The sequence below is a fragment of the Astatotilapia calliptera genome, chromosome 2 (genome assembly GCF_900246225.1).
Source record: "Astatotilapia calliptera chromosome 2, fAstCal1.2, whole genome shotgun sequence".
Taxonomy (NCBI): Eukaryota; Metazoa; Chordata; class Actinopteri; order Cichliformes; family Cichlidae; genus Astatotilapia; species Astatotilapia calliptera.
Genome location: NC_039303.1, coordinates 30,500,539 through 30,526,016, shown reverse-complemented (window position 1 = coordinate 30,526,016; position 25,478 = coordinate 30,500,539). Strand labels below are relative to the sequence as shown.

Below are 25,478 nucleotides of genomic sequence, written 5' to 3'. Positions count from 1 at the left end.
GCGTCACTTCACATCTCTTGCTGTTTTTTGAGGTACTAGTGCAGTTTCAGTTTAGAAAGTATATAGAGCTGCAGGAATGTTCCCTATTAAAGAGACAAAATTGCTGCGGTTGCTATACATGCAGTCTTTTATGTGTCTTTCAGCTAACATTGCAAACATTACAAAGTTTTTTAGTGATTGCCAAAGTCAGTATAATTTTTGCTTCATGCTGCTGGAATGTGATCATTAGATCCTTTTCACTGTATTCACATGCATATCAAATTAACCATTAATGAGGTATGGAGAGCTAGCCAGGCAGGGCTTGATGACGTGGCCTCTGGGTTATTACAGACATTTTTTAGTCTTTTCAGATCAATTTTAATGAGCAGCAAAATTCATATTAAAAAAACAGAGTGTGGTTTGATGTCTCATGCAAGAAAAAACCCAGGAAGCTTTTAACCCATCGTCCCTATGCAACATAAAATTGTTAAAGATTAGCATTAGTATTGTAGTGCTTGCCTAGCCATTCGGATTGTTAAAGCATTTTCTCCACTTTTACCTTTCTGGTTGTAGATCGAGGAGGAAGGGGGAGCTCAAATTATCTGTAATAGAACACAGCATCAAGCCATATTCTCTGATGCTTTGCCGTCTACAACATTTGATTTCACAAGCTCAAATGGTGATCCACAAAGGGAAAAGTCAGAGTATGTTATGTGCAAGATGGCTGAATAATGGTTTAAGTCATCAACGGTTCAACAGCTAGATGCTACTGTGAGAAAGCAGACAACCTGCGTTTTTCAGATATGAAAACATGAAAAGATCTTTAAAAAAAAGCACAAAAAAAAATGTGCACGTACAGGCCCGGTTGGACACTCAGACATCCTCTCGACTCTAACACTTCTGTAACTGTCATCGTGTGTTACTGACGCTTTACTTTGAATAATGACGGCACGTCGAGTCTAAATGAGGAAAATAAGAGACATCGCACGCTGCAAAAGCCTGCGGGTGCTGTAGGACTCCACCTTGTTGTACTCACCCACTTCCTCTTAACCGCCTGAAGGCAGGAAGAGAGAAGAGACAGAAGGGGAAGAGAGGCAAAGGGGGATGGGCTTATTGCTTTCATTTAACGTTAACAAAATGCAGAAATGAGAAGTTAAGGTGGACGGACAAACTAGGAGATTTCTAAAGACAAAAGTATAAAGTAGGTAAAGGATTACACACAATCATGGCTCCTTGGATGAAAACCACAAGAGAGCGGTATGGTGTAGGTAAGTCAACATGTGCTTGTTTGTATGTATCTTTGTGTGAGATGTGCAGGCACATCCAGTTTTTATGGTGCCTTTCTGTTACGGTATGATGCTAGCCTATACAGCGAATGAATAGAAATGAGAAAAATAGATTCCCATCACTTCCTGCTTGGCGGATGTAGGCAGGTGCCAAAGGCCTCAAAGAGCTTTAGGAGGTAGACATCAGCTTTAATCCTTCCAAAGAACTGAGATCCTGAAATCTTATTCATCATTTAACTTCAGTGCAACTACGCTAATTATAGTTTATTTGCACTGAAGTGGTTCTGCAGTGGTTTGTAAGGGATAAAATCATAAGCAAAAATGGAGAAATAAGCAGCTGCAAGTAGGCAATCTCTACAAATTGCATAGCATGCAGCACATAAATACGGAAGCTAAAAGATAAACAGTCCTTAAAAATGTTCATTTTTGAAAGTGAAAGCCTGGTTTTGGCTTGGAGCAAATCCTAGAATGGGCAAGTACAGTGTGCAGTTTATCTGTTATGTATGTGGGTTTAATATGGCGGAGCTAATCAGTGTGTGTTGCCATTAGATATGCAGTGCAGTCACACACTTGGAAAAGACACAGATTTCTGCCTTCTAATACAGACTTTATTAACTGAGGTTCACTGGTCTGTTGCAGCCACTGCATTGATTTATCATTTAACCTACTTGCAAAAAGATAGACCATGTAGGGTTCTTTCACCTGGGTAGTTCATCTACTTATAGCACGAGACTGATGCTGATGGTGGGTGTGGGTTAAAAAGTCATTTTAAAGCACTTTCTAATATACTTACTCAAAGAAAATATTGTTTATTGTATCTAGTATAAATATCTTCCTGGTCTGTGTAAGACTACAACACAGGAAGTGGGGGAAGAAGGAAGTCTCAAGTTTGAATACAGTAGAAAAGTCTGATGCAAAAAAAAAAAATGTTGACAATTTAGTCTCACGAAGTGCGCACAAATAAGCTTCCTTTTCCTTTTCTATCAGTTTAAGTATCGTCTAGAAATAGTCTGACTTTTTTGCTTGGTTTTTTTGCACAGTCAGAATTTCATTAGCAGGCATTTTGTAGCTGCAGTTCTTCTTGAGGGCAAACCATCTTTAAGCTCAAATGGAGGAGAGCAAACCTCTGAACTGTTGCACAAAGATGAATGATAGACTGTAGCTGTCGGTGCTCTGCACACTTTTCCTCTGCCGTGCAACTGGTCTTTGGCTGCAACCCATGTCGCTACTCACTGCTGCTTTCACTGTTTCCTAAATCCGATCATTTTGACTGATACAGTCATTAAAGAAAAGACAGAAAGCAGAAAAAAAGAGCCTACTAACGTCTTTAAATTGCTCCAGAGCTCCGGATTATCAACAGCCCAAAACCTAAAGAAATGCTGTTTACTATCGCATAAACCCAACCTGAGGCCCACTGAAGAAAGGCGTTGCTCCTTAACCTGTTCCGTTGCCTGCCTACTCGTGTGTGCCACCGTTTGCAGCTGGCCAGCATCTGGATACACTAACTTATTTGGACTACCTATTTATATTTACCTTAAGCTACTTAGTCGCCATCTACTATTGTGTTTTACTGCTACTTTTTTTTTTACTGGTTAGCCTTTTTTAAAAAAAAACCTTATAACGTGTGACGTCACGAATCAAGCTAGCTTACCGTGTGTACTAAAATCTTCCTGTAACCGAGGCTTGCCATTGCATACTTAGTGTTTGTGTTCAAGTTTATTTTTCCATTGTAACAATAACCTTATTTATATATTCAATATATTTATGTATATTTTTATTTTATTCACTTATGTTTTTTTTCTTCTTTTTTAGTAAAGTGGAACTTTGTTGGCCAAAATGAGAAGCACCTTTCCCTGGAGGTGGGCGAAACTGTCCACATCCAAGAGGTTTGCGAAGGTAAAATGTTGTTAAATAAGTCGGTTATCCGGTTTGTCAGTGTGGTTCAAATACTTTATACATAGATGTGTAAAACTTTGAAATTATTTGTTATTGAAAAACTGCATGTTAGTAAGCATATTTTGTTCGTGTTTTTGTAAATGTTACATTTGTGAGAGTTAGACGTTTATCATGTTTTATGGAGTATAAACATGATAAATACATTTAAAATACAATAATATGTACGCTCAACTGCTACTTTTTACATCCTTGTACTGGGTTTAATCCCCGTTTAGCCTTCAGCATTGCCTTAATTCTTCCTGGCAGAGATGCAACAAGATGATGGAAACATTCGTCAGAAAGTTTGGTCCATGTTCACATGATAGCATAACACAGTTGGTGCAGAGTGAATCTTCTTGATGCAAATCTAAAAGGCTGGATGGAGATTTGGTGTCTATGGAATTAGCCAGATGATTTGGGCTTTGTCACACAGAAACAGCCATTAGAGGCCATCAGAAGATGGGTACACTCTGGCTATAAAAGGATGAGCATGGTCGGGAGCAATATTCAGATAAAAAATGCTAAACTGGTACTAAGGAGTCCAAACTGTGCCAACACGATATCGCCAACACCATTACACCACCATCTGTCTGAACTGTTTATACAAGGCCGGATGGTTCCATGCTTACATGTTGTTTACACCAAAGTCAGACCCTACTATTTGAATATTGCAGCAGAAATCAAGACTCATCAGACCGGGCAATGTTTTTTTCCAGTTTTCTACCATCCAATTTTGGTGTGCTCAACCACATTATAGCCTTAGTTCTTAGCTGGCAGACCAGCGAGCCTGGCTGTAACGACAGTGCCTCATTCAGAGTCCCTTCAGTCGCCTTTCCTCCCCCATTCTGAAACTCTGTTTGAACTTCTTAAGGTTGTCTTGAAAAGGTACTGAGTTGCTGATATGTGATTGGCTGATTAAATATTTGCAGTAGCAAGCAATTGAACTGGTGTACTTAACAAAGTGACCAGTGAGTATAACTATTACATTGCTGTAACTTCCAGAATCAGAGTACTTTATTAATCCTTAGGGAAATTATGTGGTTACAGTTGCTCCAAGACAATAACAGTAACAGACTAAATTAAGAACTAAATTAAATAATACATCCATCCATCCATCTTCATCCGCTTTATCCGGGACCGGGTCGCGGGGGCAGCAGCCTAAGCAAAGAGGCCCAGACCTCCCTCTCCCCAGCCACCTCCTCCAGCTTATCCGGGGGAATACCAAGGCGTTCCCAGGCCAGCCGAGAGATATAATCTCTCCAGCGTGTCCTGGGTCTGCCCCGGGGCCTCCTCCCGGTGGGACATGCCTGGAACACCTCACCCAGGAGGCGCCCAGGGGGCATCCTTGTCAGATGCCCGAACCACCTCAGCTGGCTCCTTTCGATGTGGAGCAGCAGCTGCTCTACTCTGAGCCCCTCCCGGATGGCCGAACTTCTCACCCTATCTCTAAGGGAGAGGCCAGCCACCCTTCGGAGGAAGCTCATTTCTGCCGCTTGTATCCGCGATCTCGTTCTTTCGGTCACTATCAACAGCTCGTGGCCATAGGTGAGGGTAGGGACGTAGATCGACCGGTAAATTGAGAGCTTTGCTTTTACACTCAGCTCCCTCTTCACCACGACGGACCGGTGCAGCGTCCGCATTACTGCAGCTGCAGCCCCAATCCGTCTGTCGATCTCCGGCTCCCTTCTCCCATCACTCGCGAACAAGACCCCGAGATACTTGAACTCCTCCACTTGGGGCAGGAACTCATCCCCGACCCGGAGTGGGCACTCCACCCTTTTCCGGCTGAGAACCATGGCCTCAGATTTGGAGGTGCTGATCCTCATTCCCGCTGCTTCACACTCGGCTGCGAACCGTTCCAGTGCGAGCTGTATTAAATAATACAATATATCACAAATTTTACAAAATATAAGAAATGCCTCCAATATGTACAAATAGCTCAATTATAAATATCCAGAATATTGCAGAGGTGAAATATATATGATTGACATTTTACTCTAAACTGCAAAACTTGTTATTTGTTATTTTCACTGTAGAGCATGTGCAAAACGGTGTAGTTATTGTACTGTGCATTAGATGGAGGACTTGTACAGGGAGATGGCCACGGGTAGGAATGATTTCCTGTGTCGTTCCGTGGTGCATTTGGGAAATCTCAGTCTCTCACAGAACATCCTCTTGTGACTGACCAGCACGTCATGGAGTGGGTCAGAGGTATTGTCCTAATGTTGGACAACATCCCCCTCTTTGATACCATTTTACAGGAGTCCAGCTCCATCTCCACAAAATTATGGAGCTGGACTCCCTTAAGGTGGTGATGTTGTTCCAATTAGAGAGTCTACGCTATCCTGATTTCCTGTCTTGATAGTAAGATGCCACTTTGTCTTTCAGGTTGGTACAGAGGCTTCTTGTCTAGGAACAAAGCTCAACAGGTAAGAGCCTACACAAGCATAATATCAGTGAAGATTTACATTAACAGAAAGCTTTAAAGCACATTTTAGCGGTCAGCCAGATTTATTCATGTGAGAATTTTACTTTTCTTATTCTTTCTTGTGGAAAAGAATATTCCAAGCTATCACCACTTATCATTTCCTCATTCATCTCCTCTACATGTATTCCAGGGAATGTTTCCAGTCAGTTTTGTTCAAGTTAAGGAAGTCATAATTGAAAAACGAGGGTATGTAAAAAAAATAATAATAACAGTACCAAAAATAAGGCATCTTTAACTGTCTGTAAAAGTTTTTTTTTAATTTGTTCCATTTTCCATTACTTATGCTCTGACAGAGATGAGGAAGTGGTGTTGTCTGCAGAGATGCCCTTGGTGAAGGAGGTGACCACTACGTTGAGGGAGTGGGGAAGCATATGGAAGCAGCTATTTGTGGTATGAATTAAACAGTGAGCCACTTTTTGTACTCGTGTGTGTGTGTGTTTGTGCGCCTGAATCGAACATCATTTATTTACCTCTCCAGGCCAATAAAGAGGCACGTGTCAAACAGGTCCAGAGGCTGATGTGGGAACTGATGGAGTGGCGTTCTCAGCTCCTGTCTGGCACCCTGCCTAGTGATGAATTCAAGGAGCTAAAGCAGAAAGTTACTTCCAAGATTGACTATGGCAACAAGTACGCCTGCATTAATATTTAAACATGTTTATACTTTCTCATTGTTTAAAGCTTAATCAACCAACCAGATTTTTGTCATACTGACTGTATAATTCATGTTAGTTTGATCTCCTTTGAACATCTTTCTGTTCTTTTCCTGATAACTTTGTCTTGCAATCTCTATTCCTTTGCCTCCCAGTCCATACCCCTTGCTGTGTTCCTGTGTTGCTCTTCCCTCATCCTTGTTCACCTTGTATCAATCTTCCCTCTATTACTCCCCACACCAGGATCCTTGAATTGGACCAGGTTGTTCGAGATGACGACGGGAACATCTTGGACCCAGAGCGAGCCAACGTCATCAGTCTATTTCGGGCCCATGAGGAGGCCACAGCCAAGATCAATGAACGCATCAAAGAGGAGCAGGTATATAACAAACTGTAGGAAGGAGAGGGCCATATAGAAAATGTTTTCCAAGGGTGAATGTGATGTCACAGTCACAACAGTGTTGTTTTTTTCAGCTTGGAAGCAACAACCAGGGAGTTTTTTTTTCTGGAGTAACTTCTACCCCATTATTGGGGTAATACAAGTACGCGTAAAAGTTACCCTGAACTAAACACAAGTAGAAAAACGACTTTATTACTTTTTAAAAAAAATAATAAATTAGTAAAATAAAACTTAACCCTTGTGAAAAAGTCCTTAAATAATACATTTTACTTCCCAGTCATGTGTGCTAGCTTGGACTAATTAAGAATTCACTTCCTTTCAAATTGGCTTAACTCCACTTCAACTCCATCCAGCCAATTTTTCATTTCAGCCTTGACTCAGTTCATTGACAGAATGGATTTCTGATGATTTTCTTACTCAGTGATTTCCATTTCCCGCACAAACCCACAATCTGCAGCTGCAGCTGGTGCATTTTAGAATAAAGTAACCACTAATTATAAAACATTAGAGCAGCCAAACACATTTATCAGACCCTTGCCAAAATGAACACTTTTGGTTGGAATTTTATCCTGTTAAATCATCATCAGTAGTTATCTCCTAAAATTAATTTCCTCTCACACAGTCCAACATCCAGACAGACCACAGCGGGATCTCAGCACGGATCCAGTCCTCCCCCACCCACAGCCTCTACGTCTTTGTGAGGAACTTTGTCTGTCGCATTGGAGAGGACTCCGAGCTCTTCATGTCCCTCTATGATCCCAATAAGCAAACCATCATCAGGTGTCACTTCTCTTTCCTTACCGTATTCCCTAAAGGTGTTTCAGACATATGTTCCTGTCAGGTGGATTAGACGCTCAGGAAGATTTGGCTTCACATTGTGAAGTAAAGTTATTGCGGGTCTTATATATTTTTCAGTGTCACTGAAAGGAAGTGACTTTTTATTTTGTGTTAAATCACAAACATACAGACTGAAAGATAAGGCGATTTTTTTTCTTATGTAATTGATTCTTCTTTGGAAATTAACATCATAGTTCCAGCTAAAAAATTACATCCCTTGTTTGTTTAGATGTCGTTGTTGTTGTTGTTGTTTTTAACCTTACCTCAATTGTTCTGCTGTATAAAACATATATGCAAAACCTTTTTTCTATTTCTTCTTGTGTCTGTATACCTCTCCATTGTTTCTCTTCTATTGCTAAGCCCTGTTAAATGTGAACAACGGCATGCCAAAAATAAATATACAGAAACTACAAATTATAGGGCCGCACATACTGAGTGGCAGCACTGTGTGGTGCCTGACAGTGCTGACGTTAAGCCCTGTCACTCACTGTCATACTGGCTATATCTATGTCTCAGCCACAGAAGCTGAAAGTATTAAGATAGACCCAAGTCTGTCATCTTATTCTTATAACATATATTATCCACAGCTACTCTTTTGTATTTTCTTGCATTGGCTGTGATCTCTGATTCACTTCTGTCTCATCTGTGCTTATGTGCTTAAATAATTTACTATTTTCTTTGAAAACCTTTTTTTTTCGCAGAGGTATGTTTATCCACATCTCCCTGAAAAAAAGTGAAGAACAGTAGGGTTCAATATTTTAGAAAGATATTAGGTTTTTCTAATTTTTTTAACCTTACTGCACCCACAGGTTTTCTTGGGGTCCGCTTTTCTATTCTCCTCCCTTAAAGTGTCTCTTACATGTTTATGTAGCTACACAGGGTAGATTTAGTAGTTACAGCTGTTTGCAAGGGGATCAAAGATTTGAGCTTAAGTTTCACTGAAACTGTTTTCATTGTGAATCATGTGCATCAGTCAGGCTGCAGTGCACAGTTTCATTTTGGCTAGTAGAGTATGTCTGAAAATTTAATTATGAATGATGAGATAATCTTTATGTGGTTGCTTGCTAAAATGTAAAATTAATTTAAAAATGTTTATTTATTTGTGTATTTATTTATTTGTAACTCTTTACCCTTCTTTGTACAGTGAGAACTACTTAGTACGCTGGGGCAGCAAAGGTTTTCCTAAAGAGATTGACATGCTCAACAACCTGAAGGTTGTCTTTACAGTAAGTGACCACACGAGGGCAATGTCACACTGTTCTTAGCTGTGGAGAGATGAAATAGGTGACCTATTTCTTTTCAGAAGATTACATAGCATTTTTGTTTGTTTGTTTGTTCCTTTATTCCTGATTTCTGAATTTATTTCATACACAATTGTTTTTGTCTTTGCTCAACAGGACTTGGGAAACAAAGACCTGAGCAGAGAGAAGATTTATTTGATCTGTCAGATTGTAAGAGTAGGCAGGATGGACCTGAAAGAAGCAAACAACAAGAAGTTTACTCAGGGCCTGAGGAGGCCTTTTGGGGTTGCAGGTAAGTCATGAAGAGACAATGCAGAGGTTTTTTTTTCCAACATGCTACTAAATTTCTAGCTCTAGTGATCAAGGAGTGGAAAAAGTACATTGGCAATCTTCATTGTCAGTGTTTGCTAGTTCAGCGATAAGCAATGTTTATTTTAGTTTTGTTACATATACGTGACTTCAAATTATGACACACTTTTGCACTAATGAACAGATATATTGAACACTAATCATCGGATATAGTGAACAGGAAACACACTATTGCATAATTTGAAGGCAGTGAAGAAGACTGCAAGTCTGTGAATTTAAAAAGTGCAGGGTTAAAACCCTTTTTTTTTTTTAAAAAAGTAGCTTTGTAAATGCTTTGTGAGCATACTGGTGACCTCAAGGTAACTGAGCGTGTCTTTTTGATTAATGTTGAGGGTCAAATGGGAAATGGCCTGCATTTGTATAGCGCTTTACTCAGTCACTAAGGACCCCAAAGCGCTTTGCACTACATTCAGTCATTCACCCATTCATACACTGGCAATGGCAAGCTACAGTGTAGCCACAGCTGCCCTGGGGCGCACTGACAGAGGCGAGGCTGCCGGACACTGGCGCCACCGGGCCCTCTGACCACCACCAATAGGCAAACATGGGGTTAGTATCTTGCCCAAGGATATTTGGCATACAGCCAGGAGGCAGCCTGGGATCGAACCACCGACCTTCTGATTAGTGGCTGACCTGCTCTGCCACCTGAGCTACAGCCACCCGTAAAACAACAGAAGCTTTCATCCGATTCACAGGAGAAAAGGCTAACACATCTCATTTCATTACCAAATTCCACCAGTTTTACCATCAATAATGACTTTTGTTAGGTGCTTCAATCATTATTACTTGTGTTCTCTAAAGCAACCTTTTTTTGCGCCACGGACCAGTTTATGCCCGACAACACGGACCGGCCTTTAAGGTGTCGCGGATAAATACAACACAATAAAACTAGTACCGGTACTGAAAAAAATATGATTTATTCATAACACACGTGAAAAGACCCAGGAAAACCGAGTTAACGATAAAAAGAATAACAAAATAACGCTGAAAACCGATAAAAACCCTGAAAAACATACATTTCAGACCTGAGCCTCAACTCTCGGGGCCCGGTACCAAACGACTCACGGACCGGTACCGGTCCGAGGCCCGGGGGTTGGGGCCCGCTGCTCTAAAGGTCAACATTGTTTTGCTTCTGCTTGTGCTGCTGCAGGTATTATTGAACATACTTACACCTGGGAGCTATCCTTTGTACAAAGCTAAAATGTTGATGGTGACTATAAAGCCCTTTTTTTTTTTTTACACTTTTGGCTTCTTGGAATCTCACTTCTAAGTTGCCTATATCCTCATGTAACTTCACAACGAGCAATGAGGAGGCCAGTCTTTCTAATGTGGTGTTTTGCTAATGTGAAACCTCAGTACGGATTACAACCTAGTACTTGTTTGATTCTGTCATCACAGACACATTTGTTTTCTCTTCTTGGCAGTGATGGACATCAGTGATATCATCAAAGGGAAGATTGAATGCGATGAAGAGAAGCAGTATTTCATCCCCTTTTTCCCGTATGTCCTGTTTCTTGTTTCTTTTTTTCCCACTCCACCTCTCTCTGACCTTTTCTTAGCAATTAAAAACCTGAAAATCTATTACCTATAAAATTAAGAAAACAGTACTGTAATTTTCTGCATATGAATGTTTTCTTTGTGTTTGTATGTTTGACTCCAGGGTAGTTGCAGAAAATGACTTTCTCCACACCTTACTGAACAAAGTGACAACATCACGAGGAGACAGTGGTGGCCAAGGTACAGTTTTGCAATCCCAGGCTTTGTTCTTTGTTCCTAGTCATGTGGCAGTTCTTGCAAAAGTCCTGCACGCACTGAAGGTTCCCACTGGACTGTATATGCTCCAGTCATTTGTGGTTAGATAAAATGGCAGTTCTTCATTGCATCCTCGCCTCTTTTCTCTGCACTAGGGTGGAGAATGAACCCACCCTTGAGCTGGTGTTTTCATATTACTTAACCTCCATTTCTCCCTGACCAGACTCTAGTCTTGCTGCTCACTACCTCATGTTTATGGCAGACTTTGACAACCCCTATGGGTGACACTGTCTTGTTCCACATAGAGTAACCCCGCATATCCGACTGCACTGTCATATCGCTCAGCTTTTATCCTCCTCTCACTCCTGAAGGCCCTGGGCATAACCTGGAAAATGAAAGGAGCACTTGAACAAGCAGATATGGAAGGAACACTTGAGGCCACCAGATGCCTGCTCTTAACATTACTCACCCCTAATCTCTCCTTCCTCTCTTTTAGGTGCTTTTGCTACTGTCCAGACACACACACACACACACACACACACACACACAAAACACATTGAGTGTTTTCCCTGTAGGTCTGTGGTTATCCTTGAAAATGTAGGTTTGTAACACAGTCTAGATTTCACCACCTATGTATTTCCCTAAAATAGCTCACCTCTTTTTCCCCTTTTGATTCCCAATTCCTTTTCTTTGCTTTTTCACCTAATTTCTCTGAAACCCTCTGAGAGTCCATTTTCTTTAGAAGTAAATTCTGTTGATAATAATAATACCTCCATCTTTTCTTTTCCCCCTTTGCTCCCATTTCCTAAATGGGACACAGCAATTTTCCAGCATTTATTGCAGTCTTGTCTGCAATGCCAGCACATCCTCAGTTCATTTTAATATCATGTTTCCCATAAATAACAGTAACCTTTTACATAAAATAAAGCATCCATTAAGTTCAGCCCTCAGGCCTCATGTTTCAGGGTTTCTGTTGGTCCTGAAAACATCTTAAAGTTTTTTTTAAATTCAGTTTTAATACTACAGGTCCTTGAAGTTATTTTCATTTATTTGGCTTCCATTTGAATTTACATTCCCACAGAGAAATAAATGAACACTCGTTTTGCGATCCCTCGTTTAAAGAAGACTTGAGTGGTGCCTGTGTTTACATGCAAACGCTCTTAAATTTGCTAAGGTTTGGTCTTGCAAAGTTCTTTAAAATATTCAGTTTATGCTCGTGCCCATTAAAATACACTGTTTTTACACAGGTTGTTTTATATGATAGATGGTCCTGCAGGCCAAATCTTATCTGTGCATCTTTCTCTTTCTGGTCTGTTGCATTTTACAGAAACGCATGTATGCTTGAAGAATAAGCATAAAAAGTTTTATGATACCATAAACTGACTGGTATATAATGCGTACCCTTACTCTAACTGTGTGCTCAAACCACTTTTTGCTACAGTGCTCATTCACATACATTCAAAGAACTTTTTTTTCTATACCATTTTCACACGAACTCACACTCTGATGCATCAGAGGCAACATCAGAGGCAACTCTGGGTTCAGTGTCTTGATCAAACATACTTCAGTATGCAGACTGGAGAAGCTGGCGCATCCACTGATCTTCTAGCCACAGCTGCCACAAAGCTGGGCTTGGAGCTGGGTTTGGGTTTGAGCCTGGGCCCGGTCTTGCAGTTGAGAATGGAGCCAGCGAAACATGTGAGGCAACTGAGGACGGGGCTGGTCACCTGAGACCTGCTCAGATTTACCGGCATTAAGATTTCCAAAGCCAGAATAGGAAGATTTCATATGTGCTTCAGGGTTCCCAACAAAGCATACCCATGGCAGCTCTACACAAAATATAAATCTCATGGCTTTAACTAGAAATGTGACCAGATATAAGCTTGAAAAGCCTCTTCCTAGCTTCTTTTAACCAACACAACCACAACTCTGCATCACACTTTATGTAGTGCAGAAGAATAATATGTATAAGGAAAAAACGTATATAAAGTCATTATCGCATCTTTTTTTTTTTTTTCAGTAGTACATTCTCTTCCTCCATCTCTAATACATAGTCTTCTTCATTCTCTTATCCATAGGGCTGTGGGTCACCATGAAGGCTCTGGTGGGGGACATTGTGCAGATTCGGAAGGAATACCCTCACCTCGTGGACCGCAGCACCGTGGTAGCCCGGAAGCTTGGCTTCCCAGAGATCATTATGCCTGGAGATGTTCGCAATGACATCTACCTCACCTTACAGGGCGGAGACTTCGACAAATACAACAAGACAACCCAGAAAAACGTAGAGGTCATCATGTGGGTCTGTGATGAGGAGGGCAAAGTCATACAGGTGAGGAAATGTGAAATAACAGGGACAGAGCATATCAATGGATTCAAAGAGGAGAGGGATTTCTATGAACTGTGATTGGTTTGTGTGTGTCTAGGGTATAGATAAAGTGTGCGGGTGCAAAAGTATATGTTGTGTATTAAATGATTGAGGTGGTGTAGGTCATTGAGCAAGCACGGTACTGATGAAACACTTACTCACCCTCTCATAGTCAGGGCAAATGGATACGGATTTATCCCAGAAGGCAAATCCATCTTAGGCATACATGGATGCACACACAAACATAAATTCTTCACAGTCACTGTGAGGCGTATTTTTCTTTACCTCTCTTTTTCCTAGAACTCCATCTGTCTGGGAGCAGGGGATAAGGCAGTCAGTGAGTACAGATCTGTCATCTACTACCAAGTCAAACAGCCCCGCTGGATGGAGACGTTTAAGGTGTGTGTGTTTTATTTCCTTATCTACTAGTCTCTTCGTTCCGTTGTCTTGATATAATGCATTTGCATTCGTGATTTCTAATGTTCAAGGAAAGAAATCACATCATACTGTCAGTATGTCTTTAGGATATCAGTTTTATTATATTCTACAATAACGTGAGATATCCTCCAGGTGGCAGTCCCCCTGGAAGAAATGCACAGAATTCATTTACGCTTTATGTTCAGACATCGCTCTTCCCAGGAGTGTAAGTATCACCCTCTGTCTCTCTCTACTTGTCTGCATTCTTCATTAGATCATCACTCTTAACTCCTCCTCTCTGATCCCCTGAGTATAATGTGACACTGAAAGGACAGAATGAGTCTAACCTATTTGGAAAATGAGCCAAGGCATCATTACACATACTTGATTAAACAAATGAGCACTTTTTCTTTCTTCTGCGTGTGAATTCGCGTGCCGTGTGAACTCCTTCCTCTCTTTCTCTATTTCCCTGATGTGTTTTTCCCCTGGCCATTTCTAGTTTTGTTTACTTATCATTCTCCTTAATTTGCAGCCAAGGATAAGAGTGAGAAGAACTTCGCTATGGCTTTTGTGCGTCTAATGAAGGATGATGGGACTGTTCTGCAGGATGGACTGCATGAACTTGTGGTCTTCAAGGTCAGAACCAGCGGCAGAACTTTTGGATAAAGAAAGACGAACTAATGAATGGACTCAGTATCCTCTCAAAAGGAAATACCATCATCCTCGTTTTCCAGTTTAGAGAATAGCGCATATAGACCTAAGAACACATAATAACAAACAAAGAATGATCCTTTCATGATGAATTTATGTTTACAATATGAAGGTCAAACAAAAGTGGTGAAAATGTGCACAGCCACTTGTCGAAAATACTGTATGGTAGATAATCTACAAATAAGTTTGAAAGATGATTGCACCGGGGAAAACGTCTAACAATGTATGTTTAAATGCAACAATCATCAAAACTGACCTAAACATGTAGCGAGTATAGATAAGAGGTTATGGCCACCCAGACAGGTTGAGTGAAGCCAAATAGATTTCCTGCCAAATGAGCCCAAGCTAAGATTGAATCCCCATATTGATTAAATGCCAAACCCAATGAAGATTAATTACTCGTGATTCACTCAAAGACCAAATGGATGGTCCCTCTGTGCCCTCTTTCTCGATTATCTCTCGTTATCCCTGCATTCCTCTCGATCTCTGCGCCGCTCATGGCTTCACTCTCTTACTCTCCAATTTTTCCAGCCACTCACTCATTATTTACTGATGTGGCATTAATGAGGACAGAGTTGAGGGTGCTGAGTTGAAAATATGACATTCACTGATGCCCTCACCTCTGCCGTGCCAGAGCTGTCCCACTGCTACCACTACCCACTACCTGCCACCCTGAAGCAATCAACCTAGAAGAACCGTTGATGTTGATGTGACAAATTAACGGTGTTCTGTTTTTTTCAAAGCTTCTATCTTTCTAACTTGTCTGACACAGCTGTATCCAAAACTATGAGTTCACAAAAATTAAGGCAGAAGTAAATAAGGCTTAGGCAAAACATAGGATTACGCTTTACAAATCTTACAAATGTATCAAATCGATCAGTTTTTCATTTACATCAAGACGTCTTGTAAGCTGAGACAATTTCTATACATCTATGACAGCTTTGTCGCACTAATGGTATCCACAGCATTTTGTTAAAAATGACTTTGTGCTTTTAGGGTGACAGCAAGCGCATGGAAGACGTGAACTCCTACTTGTCTTTGCCCTCAACCCGCAACCATCACAGTGACCCCCACAAGATGTCCACACTGAGCCGCAGCTCAAGCAGCGTGTCTGGGGGAGGAGGAGGCCTGTCTGTAAGCTCTAGAGACAGCTTCACCATCTCCACCCTGGTCTGCTCCACTAAACTCACCCAAAACGGTACGTGCAAGCCTGATATTGTGGCGACGTTAGCACGCTAGAGGCTTGGCAGGGCAAACGATTTTTACACAGAAACGGCCATGAAAACACAATAGATGACAAAAGGTCAAAAGCAGACCTTTATGTGGAGGAGGGTGCTTGAAATCAAGCCTGACACATCCAAAAAAAGAAAAAAAAACATTAATTAACAACTTCTTTCAACAGACTAATAAGGCCAGGCAAAGACAATGAATCATCGGTTGGCTGTGAAATTAGTAGAGGACAAATCCACTCCTTACAAGTCTGTAAGAAATACTGGTCGGATGTGGCCTCATGTATTGAGCTGGATTCAAATGTTTCCCTTGAAAACAACAAACTTGTGGTGAAATGCAATCAACATTTTACTGACGTGCTAAGACTGTGTTATTTTTAGGTTTAGAGTTAAAGGTTGAGGTGAGGTCAAATTAGAGGAAAGACAACCTCTAACCAATTAATGGTGAGTCAACAGAATCTTAATTAGACTATATGTTTTGTGGTCATGGAATAATAAGCAAGGGATGGAGGGCAGGCTGTGTATATACATGGATTTTATTAGCAGGGAAAGTCATCATTTTGTCCTACACACTCAGGCAGCCCCACAGGCCAGACACACACACACACACACACACACACACACACACGCACACACACACACACATACAGAGTGAAATGCACATCTACATCTAATGCAAAAAGCACGTTCACCCCAGACAGTAAGGTGCATCAGAGACAGGTGGAGTTCAACAGCTGTTACTGAGGAAGTCAGTCCATCACTATAATGAACATTATCCTGCTGTATTAATCACCTGTACCACGTGCACACAGACACACACATGCACACACTTACACACACAAAGGCTTTTAAGCATGCATGCACACAATGTTGTTCAGGGCCACCCACCAGATGTGCGGCTTGGCCCGGTGAGTCAGAAATTACCGGTCAGGGAAAGCAGTGAGCCTTACGTGGGCAGCACTACAGAGACATGGAAATCTGCCCCGTGTCAAACTGAAGCAGAATTAATGACACAGACTGTGGATTTGAAAGTCCCAGAGGGATGGGCACTGTCCATATAACAATCATTACTTGACAAATCTCCACTTTATTGGCAGATGGAAATGAACTTGAGACTCTAGAATTAAATGTATATTGCCCAGGAAGCATACACTTTATATTTATTATTGTATATTTAAAACCCGGTTGATTACATTTACAGTGGTTTAAAACAGGGAAAACAGCAAATTGCTGAACTTCAGTGCTGTCAGTTAATTAGTGTAACTAATTAAATCATTTATTGTTTCAACTCTAATTTTAATGCAGCGCAGAAAAAATCAGCTTACTATATTTCACATGAAATTAATACTGAATTCTGCGCAATACCAAGGAGAATCTCTCTCTTTTTTAATTATGCTGTTAATTGAAATGGCATTTACATTATAGTTGAGTAACCTCAACTTCCACCTGAACATCAAAAATCCTTTGTTTTCTCGTCTGTGTAGTGGGGCTTTTGGGTCTGCTCAAGTGGAGGACTCGACCTGAGCTCCTCAAAGAAAACTTGGAGAAGCTAAAAATCATTGATGGAGAGGAGGTGGTCAAGGTCAGTGGTGTGAATACAAGTGTGCCATTCAATAAGCGTGTAGACTAGTGTGTGTGTACTTTGACTGCTTCTCCCTTTTTTTTCTGTACATGTGTATATAGTTTCTGCAGGACACTCTGGATGCCTTGTTCAACATTATGATGGAACACTCTCAGACTGATGACTATGACATTCTTGTGTTTGATGCCTTGGTGAGTGTATGGTTTTTGTGAGTCTGACTTTGCATGCTTGCGTTGTCAACACATGTAGCAGATATCTTGACAGGCTATCTCTGCGTTCAGCGGGTCTTGACATCTTTGTATCTAACCGTCCATCTTTTCCCAAATAAACACGACTGTCAGATGATCATACAAAAATTCTCATCTGCCTTTTAAATGTTTTACTGCTTTGTAAGCGTTTAACAAACTCTCATAGTCTCTCTTCTCTTACTATGTCTGGCAGATACACATCATCGGGCTCATCGCTGACAGAAAATTCCAGCACTTCAACACAGTGCTGGAGGCCTACATCAAGCAACATTTCAGTGCTACGCTGGCTTACAAGTAGGTTATTTCCATTATCTTTCCATTATTTCCTCTTACTGTCATGTCACTCCAGAAAGAGTAAGATACACTTTTTAACAACACATCCCATTTACTGGAGCAGCAAAGGAAGTTGCTGAATGATTTGGTGAATTGAATCTAAACCGCATGGTGCAGTGATTAATAACTTCACTCTTGGTTAGTCAGATTCCTGGTCTCAACAGCTCACAGTGACACATGACAACAAGAGCTCAGTAAATAGAGACAGGCTTTTCCAGGAAATGTGAGCTTTTGTCTGAACGGTGCTGAGTGACAGGATGCAGCCAGAGGCCGATGGTGTGGGTTTTTGTTTACTTGTATAATGACAATAGAAATAAATATGGTGATGAAAACCCCTTATGTAATCACATTAATCTGAGGTAAATGAGTTTATATTCCACATAATCACTGTAAAATGTCACGCATTTAAGAATAAAATAGGAAATGCCACTCTTATTGAAAAGATGCTGTAAATGAGGCAGCGACACGTAGGACTGATGAGAATATTACATTCCAGCATGTCCCGCATGGCCGGCAAAATATCACGTTATAATGAAGTGGTCTTATACATGGTGTATTTATTGAGTTTATTTTGCAGTACGCAAACTCAAAAACTGTACACTCATAATAGATGAAAATAGACTAATTATCAGCATTTCCACTTCAGACAAAGAAAACGTCCTTAGTGTTTCTGGGCAGAGGCCCTGGCGATCCCTCTGATCGTCCAATGCTTGACAAATCTGGCTAAAGGGACATGGAACGTCACCTGTATGGAGGGGAAGGAGCCCATATTAGTCTGTGAGGTCGAGAAACAGGGTCCCCTAGCTGAGGGTCTGAAATCAGTTTCCCCTTGATAAGGGATGGAAGGCTGATTTCCACTCTGGATTTCTGAGGCAGTAGACAGGGATGGCTATACTTGTATTTCCCTGGTGCCTGTACACTGGGTTCACCTTGGTGGACAAGATGGTTATTTCCCTCACCTCTAATTTCATTGTTTCATATGTGCTCTATCATAACTCCATCCCTCTCCCGTTAGTATGTTGGCATTCACCCTCTAAGAGGGTCGCTGCAGCTTATCGCCTGTCAGCCCAGAGGCTATTATGTAAAACTGTCTAACTTGCTCTCACCATATTTTAAACTGCTCTCAGATGGAATAAATCCTCCTGTACTTGCCTTTAAGCTACTGCACCAAAACAAAACTAGGGATCACTGACTAGTAATTACATTGGATGTATTTTCAAGTCCACTCTAATGGCAGTGAGGCCAGATTGGAGTCAAGTTTTAAAAGGACTTTTATTGTTTAAGAGGATTGTGTAGTTTTAAAGTGGTCGTTCTTAGCGAGCGATCCGCTGTTGCCACTTCATGGAAATTGAGCTATCACAAAACCAAAAGGCTATATAGCTACTGTACAAATGTTCTAGTGTTGTATAATATTGCGACACAGGAAGGTTAAAGAGGAAGATTCTGGTAGGTTGTAAACTTAGACTGAACTTTGTGCTACCCAAACCTCTCTCCAACTGCGTTGGCACAGCAGAATATTTATGTGTGTGTCTAAAGACGCCTGCAGGGTGTGCATGTGTTGGAGAATGATTTCTTCACCATGCATCTGAGGGCAAATAAAAATGTCTGTGAGCTGTGTGAAAGGTACATCTGTTCAGGTGTGAAATACTATTTTGCTATTTTTCCACAGCCACCTCTCTGACAGTTTTTCTCTCTGGTTCTTTTGCTCTCACTCTATTGCACTCCGTCTTTCTGCTCTATGGAAGTGAAAAATGGAGTTGGTGATTAACTTTCCAACCTGTGCAACATCAGAAAAGGAATGACAATTTTGTCTGAATGATTTTGATTGTCTCCTTTCTCCCCATCCTGCACCTCCTTCCTGATTCCTCCCCCGTATCTTTCTTCCCCAGAAAGCTGATGTCGGTGTTGAAGAGGTATCTAGATGTGTCCAGTCGAGGAGAACAGTGTGAGCCCATACTCCGAACCCTCAAAGCCCTCGAGTATATCTTCAAGTTTATTGTTCGTTCACGCATGCTCTACTCGCAGTGAGTACTTTTTTTTCTGTTTTGTTTTTGGATCCTCGACAATGCAAATAGAGATTCTTGAACACACACAGAACCCAGTGACTCTGCATTGCCAAAGTAATTGTTTTTGACAGCTCTGTGAGAAAGGCCTGCTGATTACAGCACTAAAGGTGCTAATAAGCATTGATGATGAAGTGCAGCAACCAAATGATCTAGCTAATGTCAGGGCAGGACTGCTGAATGGGCAGCCAACATGGCCAGAAAAGTTCCAGCAAGAGAGACACCCACTGTGCTGAGCCCAGGGCTGCACCATATGACGAGTGTAAACACCATTTATAACTAGTGAAAAAGTTGTTGCTGAGAGATCAGACAGATGATCCAGAAACATGATGTTCCCTGCCTGTGGGTAACTTGAGTGACTTTGTGTTGATGCCACTGGATGTAGGTACATAGGACACAACCCTGTAGAATTCTGTATGAATGTTTATAGAAATTAGTTTTGAGGGGATGTGTGTGTGTGTGTGTGTGTGTGTGTGTGTGTGTGTGTGTGTGTGTGTGTGTGTGTGTGTGTGTGTGTGTGTGTGTGTGCCACCTGATCAGTGACAGTCTGTCTTTTTAATCTTCTAAAGGGCATCAGGGGCTTTTGATTGTTTGTTTATTTGATGAGAAACTGGAAATGGGAAGAGATATATAAATTCAGATAATAAATTGATTATACTGAGTTTACTCTGCCAGTTGGGGACAAGGGCAAGTCCATCAAACTTTTAAGGTCAGATTTTGTTTGTTCCAGCATTCTCATGAAATTATATTGGTATACCTTGCCCATTCTGATCTGGATTCCCATGTTTTTAGAAGATGGAAATCTAAGTTTGTGAATGTGAGAGCTTGAGAATGAGGCAACAATGAGACCTTAAGATTAAGTGGAGCTTGTAAATGAATAAGTTTGAATCTTAGTGACCATGACTTCAAGGTCAGAGGTCACTGAGAGTCACAACAATGTCACAACAATGACATTGACCTCAAAGTCAAGGTCAGAGGTCAGGTTTTCTGAAAATCTTGTGAACGTGATAACTTGAAAACGAGGCGACATAGGATTTTGGATACCATTTGTGTGTGTACTAAGAAGCTGAGGGTCAGCACTGGCGGTCATGAGTATTTTTAGAACCTGAAACTATGCCCATTTTAATATACAGTCTACAAATAAAAATGGAGATACATATGCCTATTTAGCAAGGTGTTACAAAATGCTATTATAAAAAATGGCAAGATCCAGTGTCTCAGAATGATAGAATTAGAAAATGGCAGATTTCTCTGTCAGTGAGTTCAGATTTTTCTGCAGGTTTGTCTTTTTGTGCTTTTCTTTGTGTTTATGTATGTGCATGTGTGTTCACACAGACATTTTAAGCAGACATTTAAGCATTCTTCTAAGTAGATGCTTTTGTGTGTGCATGACATTATCTCATCACTGGTCCTAGACTGACTGAGCTTCAGTCACCAGCATCCCCTGGGTGTTTCTAAAGCGATAAATCTCACTCTTCTTCTCGGCTTCTCTCTCTCCTTTTCTGTCTCTTTGTCTACCAACTACCTGCTGCTGACAGTTTCAGCTTCCTCTGCATCTAAAGTTTTCACATCAGATTTCTCCTCTACTCTAAGGCCTTGTCACGCAGAGAGAAAATCACATATTCAGGGGAGCCACCGTGCTGTAGATGCATCTGTAAGGCTTCATCACCGTCACCATGAAGACTAGCAGTCATTAATAGTTAAATAGGTGGCATTGAAGATTTATTAGGTTGTCAAACCAGCTTCGTGTTCAAAATCTATTATGAATGTGTAATGTGTACTTCAGAAATATGTAAGGCAAGCAATTCTAAATTTTGCTTCTTTTTGTCCTCCAAGCTTCAAGCTTGTAATTTCTCTGGTGTCTAGTTAATCGCTCTCACAGTCCTCTTTAATATGTTCACCTCAAGTAAACTGCATGTAATTATATCACATGAAAAAGAATGTTTTCTAATATGAAGACTTATTCTTATTAATGTGATAAAAAAATTATTAGATGATCATTTTATTATCAGCTCAGTGTTTTCTAGTTATGACAATAGATTTGTTTCACAGCAGCCATTTTTATATTACAAAGAAGGTAAACACAGGTGTTACTAATCACATTAATCCTCTGCATCTAAATTAAATAGAACTTTAATGTCATTAGTAACACCTGTGTTTACTTACCAGTTCACCGGAAAATGGTTGCTGTGAAACAAGTCTGTGTCTGAGCTTTTGAATTTTGTTATCTTATTGTTAACACATCTTATTATTTAATATAAAAGCAGGCAGAAAAGGATAGTACTTTGACAGTAAAAGACTAATTACAGGAAAAATAGTTCCCAACTAAAATTCAGGGTCACATTGATGCGTACCTTGGGACTCTGTTCCATCGATCAGATTGAAACATTTCAAGCGTTACAGACCAAACAATAATCAGAGGATTTTTTACAGTTACGCTCATTGGTGATGCATCTTAGAGGTTTTGGTTATTCTCATTTCAGTCAAAATATTGCAGCAATGAGCACTTCGACTCCAGGGAAGCCGATTAAAATTACGAATCAGAACAGGGAGATATTTATGACTAGAAATTCATATGTCATGTTTACTGGTGTCTTGAAGACATTATTTTTACAACTACAATATCTGCAGCTGAGTTGCTCTTCAGCCCCTCTTTTAATCAGACTTCTTCTCTGCCGCTCACTCCTTTCTTAAATTTACATAATTTTGTGTTAGTGTACGCTTCGTGAGCAAATAAAATTTAGGTTAAGAGTAAAGTGATCATCTATTGTGTAAAATGCAGGAGAAGTGCGTATTTGTGGTATGAGTGCACAATCCAGTCTTAGCATAGCAGCACTAACACATCAACTGTAGATAACACCCACGCAGGTGTGCACAGACACACACATACACACCCCCACACACACAGAAACACTCACGCACAGACAGGGCTGGTGGATTAGCAGGACAATGCGTGTGTAATCATAACTGTACTCTGCAAAGAGCCCAGTGATAATACCTCTGTGTGTTACTGCCTAATCCATCCTTCCACATGCTAAATTTGCTGTGTGCCACATGCTAATCCTTCCCCCCAGCACTCATAACTTCCATTGTAATTAAAAACTGCACAGTGCAATTGAATCGCTCAAACACAGTGAGGAGAAGGAGGAAGGAAATGGGTGGAGAGATGGATGGCAATAAAGTTTGCTAATGCGCTAGCCCGTAGACCTGAGGGGATGTTAGAAGCAACACAATCAGCCAGCCTTTTCTTGTGACAGGATGCTGTAGTTACAACAGTCAGTGCTTATCAGTGTTCAGTTGCAAAAACTGGCTTCATTTTGTTAGTGTAATGCTGCATTGTTTTTTCTCCATTACTACAATTGAATATAGGACATTAAATCAAAGATATTGCTTTGCTGTGTAATTACCTAGGCAGTTTTTCGTGGGTTTTACAGCTTCGTATGCTAAATAAATGATTGACTTAGGGTTTAAAGTGCACTCCTGTTACAGAAAGAAGATACGAGGAACTGTAGCCAGTTTAGTTTATACCCCATATCCAGAAAATCAGAAAAATTCAGATGCAGTGTCACTCTGTGCTAAGTGACTTTGATTTCATATAAAGAATGGCAGCACAGAAAAGATGAAGATAACTTAACAAACCTTTCATTACAAGCCTGGAATCAGTTTAAACTGTGAAGAGAAACACTGGTTGTTTTTAGGAAAGCCACTAAAACTTATCAGCGGTATAAAATTGGCTACTTAAGAACTAAGGTTGTTGTGGAGCTGCAATAACAGTAGATTTAGGATTTGAGGAGATGTGGACTTTTTTACCCACTAAATTAATTTGGGCTGATTTTTTAGTTTGGCTTTGGCTCAGGAGGTAAAGCGGGTTGTCTACTGTTTAGAAGGTTGAAGGTCTGATTCCCAGTTCTTCCATTTTGCTTCTGGGCATCATACTGACCCTTGACTTTCCCTTATGCATTTACTGAAGAGTGTGTGTGAAGAGTGTGTGTGAATGTTGGATAAGGTGATTAGGTTTAGATATGTATGTGTGTGTGACTGGGTGAATGAGGCTTTGAGTGCTCATTCAGAGTAGAAAAGTACTCCAGTCCATTTACAGAAAAATCATTCAAGTACAGCAGGCATTATTTAGTAGAGGACAACATTCCTCTTTGAAGTGTCTGACTATGGCACGCATCCTTATGAATGACCTATGAATGAGCTACACATGGCCTGACATCTTGTGATCATATTACTTCTAGAAGTGCGTGTCTCAGCTGCTTATGCAAGGGGATCTATTGGTTTGCAAAGAGAAAGAAAATAGAATAACATAAAATATTGTGACTAAAACCTTGAAATAATTATCCACCAGTCTCTGTTTATCGAATTAATCATTTATAGTACAAACTGATATATGTATCAGTATGCATATGTATCAATTATAAATGAGACTTATTGCGTCTTTTTTGCCCTTTTTGACCATTCTCACTCTCATTGATTATTTAGTACACTTGTTTATTTTCTGCTGTTTTAATCCGTATTGTTTCTTTTATAACCTGTTCACTATTCATATTCCTCTGTAATTACTGACACGGTCTCCCGTCTTCTCTTTTCACGTTTTTCTGCGCTTCTAGGCTGTACGAGGGGAAGGAGCAGGAAGAGTTTGAGGAGTCGCTGAGGAGGCTTTTTGAGTCAATCAACAATCTGATGAGAACAGACTACACCACCACACTGTTGCTCAGGGTAATCACATACACTCACCCTGCATCCACGCTTCACAACCTAGTGCACCTCATTACATTGTTTTTATATACTTTTCATCTTTATCCGAACCCTTTTTCCGCTCCTTCTGTTTTGCTAGACGTCCTGTCTCACTATGTCTCACCTTCGCCTCATGCTCCCACTTCTCAAAGTCTGTTTTTGACTGCATCAGTATTCTGCTGCTTAGTGTTTTCCTCTTATTCTCTGTGCCTACACGTACACAGACATACAAACAGAAAACATCAGAAAAAGTTAGGTAGAAAGACAAGAGCCCAGTGAAAAATGAAACACCCCCTTTAAACACATGTGGAGAATGCCTGTTTGATGGCAAAGTCACCTTGCACAGGGTTTCAAGACAGTAATTTAACACTATTTACTTGTTGCGTGTTGTGTGTGTGCATGTGTGTGTTGTTAGGTTGCTGCTCTGAAGTACCTGCCAACAGTCCTGCAAGATGTGGAGAAAGTATTTGATGCCAAGCTTCTCAGGTAAGCTTATCCTTAAACTCACAAACAGAGAGATATGCACACACTAGCACTTTATCTTTGGTCTTGTTCGTTCACACCTACAGAGAGAATATATGAGTTTTTTCACCTCACGTTTCCCACTTGGCTTTATTCAGTGACCCTTATTCTTCTATTTCCTCCCATATTCCATCGTGGTTAAACCTTACCTCCTTTATCAGGTGATAAAAATCCCATCAAACTGACGTGGACACAAGGACAAACACTCCAACACACTCTGCTTCTCCTCTATGTGCCCCTGAGTGAAATGACAATTTTAGCAGAACCATCAAACAAAAGCCATTTGAACCCCTTCTCTTTTATTCTCAGAGTCCTGAAAAACAAAATGACT

At 40.6% G+C, this 25,478-nt stretch overlaps 1 protein-coding gene across 1 annotated transcript in view; it reads left to right on the top strand.

Annotated features, from left to right (window-relative positions):
• Positions 1–1,068: 1,068 nt before the first annotated feature.
• Positions 1,069–25,478, top strand: part of dock2 (dedicator of cytokinesis 2) — a 97,643-nt gene continuing 73,233 nt past the window's right edge. Inside the window, exons 1-23 of the mRNA XM_026194526.1 lie at positions 1,069–1,247; positions 3,078–3,161; positions 5,589–5,629; positions 5,819–5,874; positions 5,982–6,078; positions 6,167–6,315; positions 6,582–6,717; positions 7,361–7,518; positions 8,720–8,801; positions 8,973–9,108; positions 10,610–10,685; positions 10,846–10,922; positions 13,016–13,266; positions 13,603–13,701; positions 13,873–13,945; positions 14,252–14,355; positions 15,427–15,628; positions 17,144–17,241; positions 17,343–17,432; positions 17,683–17,783; positions 19,712–19,846; positions 24,499–24,607; positions 25,041–25,111. Of these exons, the coding sequence (XP_026050311.1) occupies positions 1,205–1,247; positions 3,078–3,161; positions 5,589–5,629; positions 5,819–5,874; positions 5,982–6,078; positions 6,167–6,315; positions 6,582–6,717; positions 7,361–7,518; positions 8,720–8,801; positions 8,973–9,108; positions 10,610–10,685; positions 10,846–10,922; positions 13,016–13,266; positions 13,603–13,701; positions 13,873–13,945; positions 14,252–14,355; positions 15,427–15,628; positions 17,144–17,241; positions 17,343–17,432; positions 17,683–17,783; positions 19,712–19,846; positions 24,499–24,607; positions 25,041–25,111 (2,468 nt within the window). The 5' untranslated portion in view covers positions 1,069–1,204. The remainder of the gene's footprint in view (positions 1,248–3,077; positions 3,162–5,588; positions 5,630–5,818; positions 5,875–5,981; positions 6,079–6,166; positions 6,316–6,581; positions 6,718–7,360; positions 7,519–8,719; positions 8,802–8,972; positions 9,109–10,609; positions 10,686–10,845; positions 10,923–13,015; positions 13,267–13,602; positions 13,702–13,872; positions 13,946–14,251; positions 14,356–15,426; positions 15,629–17,143; positions 17,242–17,342; positions 17,433–17,682; positions 17,784–19,711; positions 19,847–24,498; positions 24,608–25,040; positions 25,112–25,478) is intronic.